Source organism: Colossoma macropomum, unplaced genomic scaffold, assembly GCF_904425465.1.
Source record: "Colossoma macropomum unplaced genomic scaffold, Colossoma_macropomum, whole genome shotgun sequence".
NCBI classification, from domain to species: Eukaryota; Metazoa; Chordata; class Actinopteri; order Characiformes; family Serrasalmidae; genus Colossoma; species Colossoma macropomum.
Window position 1 is genome coordinate 2,859,091 of NW_023494806.1, and position 9,663 is coordinate 2,868,753.

Here is a 9,663-nt window from a genome sequence, read left to right on the forward strand (position 1 = left end):
AATGATGCTATAATGCATTACAAGTAGTATTCATAACATGTCAGTGCTAAGTGAGTCCCTTTGCAAGACGTTGCAATACAAATTGAAACAGTTATAACATTTAGTCCATTCTAGATATTTATAATTCATAAGCTGTCAAAGTTGAGTCTTCGGCAGTATAACATGTCATGAACAGTGCTTATAATGCATTATGTTAACAATTCATTATAAACATGAATATAAATTGTAATACATTTTTCTACATACTAATAGCCCTGCTTATAGTGCCCTTTGACAGCAATAACGTGTTATAAATGTGTTCGTAGGTTCTTATAGCTACAGTGTTCATAGAAAGTGTTGGCGTACGTTCATACTGTTTGCTTCCTGTTTGCTCTTATTAGCTGGACTGTAAATATTCCTATTTTGTAAATCTGTTGTTGTTATTTGACATTTTCTGAACTGTCTGTATCAAAAATAAAAGACCCCGAGGTCTACAGGAAACTCCGCGCACCATCGTTCAAAAGTTTGGAATCAATTTTCCATATTAATATCATATAATATCATAATCGTATTAATAATTGTTACATTATTCAATAATAACTAAGAATAAGAAACCGTGCAAATTGATTTATAACATTAATATATTGTTTTTGTAGTATAAACAATCTGTTATTCAATATGAATTTTTTTTACAAACTTCATTCTGGATTATTATTGTTTTATTTTATTGTGAAGTTTATTGTGACTTGTATTATAAGGAGAAGTCCAGTGATTTTTCAAAATTTCTTGCATAATTAAATGTATGGCCGTCTCGGCTGTGAACTGACTGATATTTCTGCTACACGAAATTCAGCGCAAACCTAAAATGGTACAGTGGTATGGTGTGCAAAAGTCTAAATACCCAAGTGAACATAAGTTAACCAGGCTTCTAGAAGCAACTTAAATGTGCCATTTTCTGCTAATTTGGTGTAGAATTTATACTTATTACTGATAAAACCCATAAAATATAAAATGTGCCATAACTTTTGCACAGGCCATATTTATTTTTCCTAATATATTAAATTCAGCAAGTAAACAGTAGTCATGCACTAAACTCTGCAGCAGTGTGTTATATGTAGAGGATGTTTTGACTTATTTACACTTAAATGATGGCAAGCATGTCATTTGACCACAATTCTGCATACAGTTGTATTTTTGTATGTATATGACTTGGTATATTTACTTTTTATGCTATGTTGTTTTCTGCATTTAGCTGTAAACAGGCGCACTAAAGTCATTCAGAGTGGCTTGTTTTGGAATTGACTCATCATTTTCTTCGTGAGCTGTTTTTCCTTAGAACGCATGTATCCCTCCGCCACGAGCAGATTTCAAAAAACATGTTTTAAGCCAAAATCTTCTCAGAACTATCATAAAACAGTGTCTGAGACATCAGGCAGTGAATTCATAACCATTTCATGTAGGAACTTTCTGTGAGGGAGCTTTTAGAGGTGGACGTCTGGTTCTCTCCGTCTGGTGGACTCTAAGTTTCTCTAGAACAGAGCGTTTCACACCAAACCACTCTGAACGACTCTGTTTACGTCTCAACCACTTAATTATGCAGAATTTTTTTTTTTAAATTGTGGAATTCATCTTTTATACTCTGTTCATCATTAACAAAATTTCATCTTTTTTATTCAAATTATTACAATTTCATATAATTATCTGCAGCCAAATTGGTTTTATGTTATTAATAAACATTCTAAATTAATTTGTATTATTATTATTATTATTATTATTATTATTATTTTAATGAAACAATTGAAAACAGAATTTTAAACGTTGATTCCAAAGTTTTGAACGCTGGTGCACATCCTCAGATTTATTACACACTCTGTTCCAGGACGGTCACATGACGGAGCAGCGGTTCCTCTGCAGCGCCCCCTGCAGGCGGATGGAGGTGTGGTTGTGGCGCAGGCCGCGCGCCACCGCGATGCCCAGCAGCTCTTTGAAGAGCAGCAGCACGTGCCAGTTGTACTTGGCCGAACACTCCACGTAGCCGCACTTCCAGGTTTTCTTCACCAGCACGGAGACGGCCCTGCGCTGAGTGAAGCGGTGCCTCTGCAGGTCCCGCTTGCTGCCCACCACCAGGATGGGCACCTCACTGCTACTGCCCTCCCTGAGAAAGGTGAAGAGGAGAGGAGAAAGGAGAAGTGGTGAAGAGGAGAAAGGAGAGGACAAGAGAAGAGAGGAGAGGAGAAAAGAGAAGGAAGAAGAGAGTTAAGTTACCCCTATTAGTCCCATAACGGGGAAATTTCACTTGCGTGCAGGAGAGGAGAGAAATGAAGAGAGGAAAGGAGCAGAAGAAAAAAAAGCAGAAAAAAGAAAAGGGAATAAAGAGAGATAAAATGTGAAAAGAAGAGGAGATGAGAAAAGAGAAGAAGAGAGGAGGAGATAAAAGAAGAGAGGAAAGGAGAAAAGAGAAGAGAAAAGAGAGGGAAGGAGAAAAGAGAAGAATAGAAAAGAAGAGAGGAAAGGAGAAAAGAGAAGAAGAGATGAAAGGTGAAAAGAAGAGATGAGAAAAGAGAAGAAGAAGAGATGAAAGGAGGAAAGTGAAGAAGAGATGAAAGGTGAAAAGGAGATGAGAAAAGAAAAGGAGAGGGGAGGAGAAAAGAGAAGAAGAGAGGAAAGATGAAAAGAAGAAGAGGAGGGGTGTGGAGGAGAAGAAGAGAGGAGATAAAAAAGAGAAGAAGAGGAGCGGAGGAGAAAAGAGGAGAGGAGACGATGAAAAGAGAAAAAGGAGGAAGAGAGCCAAAACACAGGAGAGGAGAAACGGGTGAGAAGAGACCAGAGGAGAAACAGTAAGAGAAATTAGATGAGAGGAGGAGATGACAGTTGAAAAGGAAAGGAGAAAAAATGAGAATAAGAGAAGAGGAGACGAAAGGTAAGGACGAGAAAACAGAAAAAAGAAGAGGACATGAAAGGAGTGAGAGGTGATGAGAAAAGAGCGGGAGATGAAAGGAGAAAAGAGGGAGAGAGGAGAGAGAAAAGGAGAGAGGTGGAAGAGAAGGAGAAACAGGAGGTGAAGTGTGCGGAAGAAAAGAGAAAAGGAGAAATGGACAAACGAGGAGAGCAGGAAAGAGAAAAGGAGGGGAAAAAAGAAAAGAAGAGAAGAGAGGAGGTGAGCAGAAGGTAAGGAGGAGAAGAGAGGGGGGGGGGAGAGAAAAGACGAACAAATGAAACGTTAATGGAGCAAACACAGTCTAAAGGGACTGGACGCGAGCCGCTGTTTACACACAGAGCCAGTGATGGAGTGATGAGTCTCCGCTCGTCCTTCTCGCCGCGTCCTTCACGCCTGAAGGTCAGACGCAGTGAGGCTCTGACTGTTAATGAGGCTCTTCAGTAGCATGTGTTCTGTGTTGTATTCACTCTGATTCACTGAGCCGTGATTGGGTTACGGAGCTGCGACAGCGCGGATCATGTGACACGTGTGACACAATTGGCAGTTTTCCAGTTGATCTGGTTGTTTTTCCCCTCAGCGTCTGTGTTTACAATCAGTAAACCATCCTGTAATGACTGCATTACTGCAGTTCATCAGATCAGTGTTGAAATCCACTTTGATGTGATTCGGTTTTATTTCTTATGGTTTTGTTTTGATATCAAGGGCCAAAACTGCATGTTGTCTTATACACTATAACCCCAACTGGCCATTGTTTATTCAAAATACACAAAAAGGTCAGCAGTAAAATACACAGATCAGGCGTAACATTATGACCACCTCCTTGTTTCTATCACTCATTGTCCATTTTATCAGCTGCACTTACTATATAGGTGCACTTTGTAGTTCTACAGTTACAGACTGTAGTCCATCTGTTTCTCTGCATACTTTGTTAGCCCCCTTTTACCCTGTTCTTCAGTGGTCAGGACCCCCATGGACCCTCACAGCAGCAGGTACTATGTGTTGCGCTGGTCTGAGTGGATCAGACACAGCAGTGCTGCTGGAGTTTTAAACCCTTCAGTGTCACTGCTGGACTGAGAATAGTCCACCAACCAAAAATATCCAGCCAACAGCGTCCTGTGGGCAGCGTCCTGTGACCACTGATGAAGGACTAGAGGATGACCAACACAAACTGTGCAGCAGCAGATGAGCTATCGTCTCTGACTTTACATCTACAAGGTGGACCGACAAGGTAGGAGTGTCTAATAGAGTGGACAGTGAGTGGCCTATGAATACAGGCTTCATAGAAAGACTTGGCAGTTCTTCTTATGAGTCATCTAAATGAGATCTTAGAAACCCAAGGCCTCTTATTCACACGTGAGATCTGTCTCTCTCTCTCTCTCTCTCACGCTGTCTCTCTCTCTTGCGCTCAGACAGAGTGATTGGGGGTCTAATCAGTACTATTAAAGCTTCCTTGCCTCCACCTCTGAAGGCTTTTGTGGCTGGTGGATTGGCCGAAATGCTATTTCCAGAGTTGATTGTCAGCCCCTCTGTTTCCCAACCTACTGAAGGGCAACTTCTCTCTCTGAGTGGGTTACAGAAGTTGCCTTTCTCAACAGCTGGAAGGAAGGCTCTGTACCAGAGCTGTGTTAAATACTTGCACTTTCATGAGCTGAAGGAGAGACGTGACTCCAAATAGAGAGCCCATCTCTCTGTCCCTGAGGGTCTGCGGCCTTCATGGAGGCTCTTGTACAAAAGCCCCTTGCCCAAGCGTTCAGGAGACCTCCAGTGCAGGATCCTTCACTGTGCTGCACCCTAAAATGGGTTTGTGTCAAAATTTAACCCGGCTGTTCAACCACTTTGCATTTTCTGTAATAACCCAGATACTGTTTTTCATGCTTTTTCCGACTGTCAAAAACTGGTTCCTCTGTTCGAGCTCCTGGACAGGGCGCTCAGAGGGCTGGTTCCTCTGTTCGAGCTCTTGGACAGGGCGCTCAGAGGGCTGGTTGCTCTGTTCGAGCTCCTGGACAGGGCGCTCAGAGGGCTGGTTGCTCTGTTCGAGCTCCTGGACAGGGCGCTCAGAGGGCTGATTCCTCTGTTCGAGCTCTTGGACAGGGCGCTCAGAGGGCTGGTTGCTCTGTTCGAGCTCCTGGACAGGGCGCTCAGAGGGCTGGGGTCTCTGTTCACCTGGACTCTGTTTATCTTTGGCTGTAAATACTCTAAAGCTCAGCGTTATAAATGTACCTTGGCTAATTTTTTAGTGGGACAAGCTGAGTTATCAGTGTGGAAGTCCTTCAGGTCGGTGTCTGAAGGGCAGGAGGTGGATGTTCTGAAACTGTTCCGAGCTCTAGTAGAGTCACGCATTAGAGCTGAATTTGTTTTTTATCAAAGTACTCAGAACATTTCCTGTTTTGAGAGAAAGTGGTGAGCTGGTGAAAGTGTTGTATCTGTCAGTGATCTGGGTGTGATATCATTTCATGGGTGAATCTTTGTGGATGGGTGGATCTTCTTTGGGGATCCTCATTATTATTAATATAACTATTAGCTCTTTACTGTAGGATGGAACATCCTTTAATCATTAATGCTTCAATAAAAGGGGGTTAAAAGTCAAAAGTCTCTCTTGCTCTCTCGCTCTCTCTCTCGTTGTCTCTCTCTCTCTCGCCCTTGTTAGATACACTGATACAAACCGTATTTGATAATCCTACAAATCCCTAACGCGTCTCTCTGTGTTCTGATCCTTTTTGCTCCTCCCTCCTTTTTTCTTTCTCTCTATTTTCTCTCTTATGCCTTTTCTCTCTCTTTCCCCCTCCCTCCCCTTTTCTCTCTTTCCTCTCTCTCTTTCTGTCTTTTTCTCTCTTTTTTGTCTCTCTATTTTTCTCTTATGCTTTTCTCTCTCTTTTCTTCCCCCTCTCTCTTTCTCTGTGTTTTCTCTTTATTCTCTCTTACTCTCTCTCTTTCTCTCCTCCCTCTCTTTCTTTCTTTCACCTCTGTCTCTTTCTCTTTCTTCTCTCTCCTTTCCTTCCTCTCTCTCCCTCTCTCTTTGTTCTCTTCATCTCTTTCTGTCTTTTTCTCCCTTTTTCACTCTCTCCCTATCCCTTTCTCTCTCTGTTTTTCTTTCTCTTTCCCTGTCTGTCTTTTTTCTCTTTCTCTCTGTCTTTTTTTCTTTCTCCCTTTCTCTTTTTCTCTTTCTCTCTTCCTCTGTCTTGTTTCTTTTTCTATCTCCTTTTCTTTTCTCTCTCTCTCTTTTTCTCTTCCTTTCTTTCTCTTTGTCTTTTGCTCTCTTTCTTTCTCTCCCTATCCCTTTCTCCTTTCTTTCTCTCTGTCTTTCTCTCTCTCTCTGTCTTTTTTCTCTTTCTTTCTTTCTTTCTTTCTTTCTCTCTTTCCCTCTCCCTTCCTCTCTCTCTCTTTTTCTTTGTTTCTCTCTCTTTTTCTTTCTCTCTTTCCCTCTCTGTCTTTTTCTTTCTCTGTTTTTCTGTCTCTCTCATTCTTCCTCTCCTTCTCTCTTTTGGTCTCCCACCCTCACTCTCTATCTCTCTCTCTTTTCTCTCTCTCTCTCTCCTCTCTCGCTCTCTCTCTCTCTCTCTCTCTCGCTCTCTCTCTCTCTTTTCCTCTCTCTCTCTCTCTCGCTCTCTCTCTCTGATGATATTGTTCACTTTATCAGTATGCGCTGTGCAGTGCAGGTCTGTGGCGTCTCTATTGCAGCTTATTGTGTTTTGTCCTTTTAAACAGTTCATGGATAAAAACAACAAAATAAACTGAGTTCACTGTTTTCTCAACCTCACAGCACTAACGTATGCGATAGACAACACTGCACTGTATTCATTATAAAGTACCTTTTTAGCTCAGTTTGATTGAGTATTATTTGTAAATTGGATATAATTTGAATAATATTCATATAATCAGCCATTTGTAGTGAATTCTCTGTGAAAAATCTTTCTCCTGTTTCATTTGTCGTTCTGCAGTCAGTTCACTATATACAGGCTGTGTAGTGAACAGTGATCGAGTTAACGAGTGACCCAGACAGAACGCAGCAGGAGAGTGCGCTTCATTAACGAGCTCACCTCCCCAGGAAAGAAGGGCACCTAATTAGTGAAATCAGGACATACACGGCCAGGGCAATCACCTTCAGACATTACTGACCTTCATAGGCTGAGTTTATAACCTCAGGCTGAAGCTTAATACCACATCAGCATACGAATACATCCTTTATGTAAATACACCCATCAGCCATAACATTATGACCACCTTGTTTCTACACTCACTGTCCATTTTATCAGCTCCACTGACCATATAGTTTCTTACAGACTGTAGTCCATCTGTTTCTCTGCATACTTTGTTACCCTGTTCTTCAGTGGTCAGGACCCCCACAGGGTGGTGCATCATTCTCAGCACTGCAGTGACACTGACGTGGTGGCAAACACTGTGTCCACTCACTGTCCAATCTGTTAGACGCTCCTACCTTGGGCGCTGCCCACAGGACGCTGTTGGCTGGATGTTTTTGGTTGGTGGACTATTCTCAGTCCAGCAGTGACACTGAGGTGTTTAAAAACTCCTGCAGACCCTAATAATGTGACTAGAGATAATGGGACTGATGTCAGCTGGGGGGGGCATTAAGATGTTAATTGTAGCAGTGGTGGACAGTAACGAAGTAAATGTAATTGTATCTGTAAGTGTAAGTGTATCTGTACTTTACTGAAGTTTTTCCATTTTGGGTGACTTTTTACTTTCACTCCTCTACATTTCAAAGTCAAATATCTCACTTTTTACTCCACTACATTATGAGAAATCTGTCGCTCCTTTTGGTTTATGTGTGAATAAAAACGTAACGTCAAAACGAAAGAAGAGCAAAGCAAAAACACCAATCAGGGCACAGCGGTCACTTTGTTTTGAGCTTGTTTTGACCAGTTGGTCATACCGACCCAGTGCAGCACACGGTTCAACATCAGTGCAGCAGCGTAAAATTCTGGGAGAGTCTATTCAACATAAATGATGAACTAACCTAACTTTGTGTAAACAGACCACAATATAGAAATATGTACACATATGCAGTTGTGACTGACGTGTCTTTATTCTGAATTTATACAAACACTTTCATTTTACAGTAAATTAGTTTTGGCTAGTTTATGTTTATGAACAGAGACCTACAGATGCAGTTTAGTAAAGGAAACTCATTTGTGAATCTGGGTTTAAAGTTTTTATTAAACTTAAACTTGCAAATAAATCTTAAACTGAAACTTTGCTTGTTTGTAAAAGTGATTTCAGAGCCACTCAGTTCTACCTGATGGAAACTGTTTGCCTTCAGTGTTTTGTGCTTATGATAATTTTAATAGACATCAGCGTCACTAATTAATGACATTCTATTAAAAGACTGGTTTACCAAGAGAGACACTGGAGTATTTTCACCTAAAATGAGTTAATGAAGCGAGTCTTGTTACAAAAATGATAATAGTACATCAAAGTCATAATTAATCTTTTAGTACTTTTACTTTAGATACTTAAGTACATTTGAAGGCAAATACTTCTGTACTTTTACTCAAGTGGAGGTCTAAAGGGAGGAGCTTCTACTTTTACTGCAGTAATATTTTACCTTGGGTGTCTCTACTTTAAGTCAAGGTACATGGTTTGTGTACTTCGTCCACCACTGAATTATAGCCCCCAAATGTTCAGCGAAACAGCAGCTCTGGACTCTGAGAGTGAAAACGGAAGGTGAATTTCACATTGGTGTTTCCTGGTGTTCAGTCATTAAGCGGAGTGGAGCTGTCAGTCATTCCACTCTCAAATGTCATCTCATTAATGCTCTGTCGGTTTGGGGAAAAGAGAAATGACCGCTATTAAAAACACATCACAAACAATCAGGAGGGGCCGATACAGTCTGACACCGTTAATCACCGCAGGACGGGTCACACAGCGACGGGTCGAGAGCGGCGCTCGTATTTTATGAGGCGTCTCCTCCGGCCTGTTTACGTCTCGCCAGTTCGTCTTTGCTATCGACAGCGATCGTCACTGATCTGTAGGCTGAGTCGTGTCTGTAGAGCTGAGAGCAGCGCAGGGTCGAATTTACCTACAGAGAAACTCACAAAGTCACGCAGTCTGAAAATGACTGTAATCTACTGTAATCCACTGTAATCCACTGTCTCTCCATCAGCGGAGATGGAAAAGTTTTTTAGTTTCCTGGACAGGGCGCTCAGAGGGCTGGTTGCTCTGTTCGAGCTCCTGGACTGGGCGCTCAGAGGGCCGGTTGCTCTGTTCGAGCTCCTGGACAGGGCGCTCAGAGGGCCGGTTGCTCTGTTTAAGCTCCTGGACAGGGCGCTCAGAGGGCCGGTTGCTCTGTTCGAGCTCCTGGACAGGGCGCTCAGAGGGCCGGTTGCTCTGTTCGAGCTCCTGGACTGGGCGCTCAGAGGGCCGGTTCCTCTGTTCGAGCTCCTGGACAGGGCGCTCAGAGGGCCGGTTGCTCTGTTCGAGCTCCTGGACTGGGCGCTCAGAGGGCCGGTTGCTCTGTTCGAGCTCCTGGACTGGGCGCTCAGAGGGCCGGTTGCTCTGTTCGAGCTCCTGGACAGGGCGCTCAGAGGGCTGGTTGCTCTGTTCGAGCTCCTGGACAGGGCGCTCAGAGGGCTGGTTGCTCTGTTCGAGCTCCTGGACAGGGCGCTCAGAGGGCCGGTTGCTCTGTTCGAGCTCCTGGACAGGGCGCTCAGAGGGCCGGTTGCTCTGTTCGAGCTCCTGGACAGGGCGCTCAGAGGGCGGTTTGCTCTGTTCGAGCTCCTGGACAGGGC

At 43.0% G+C, this 9,663-nt stretch overlaps 1 protein-coding gene across 1 annotated transcript in view; it reads right to left on the reverse strand.

Annotated features, from left to right (window-relative positions):
• Positions 1-1,863: 1,863 nt before the first annotated feature.
• The window catches only part of rasl10a (RAS-like, family 10, member A), a 48,761-nt gene continuing 40,961 nt past the window's right edge, over positions 1,864-9,663 (reverse strand). The window contains exon 3 of the mRNA XM_036599201.1: positions 1,864-2,134. Within this exon, the coding sequence (XP_036455094.1) occupies positions 1,864-2,134 (271 nt within the window). The remainder of the gene's footprint in view (positions 2,135-9,663) is intronic.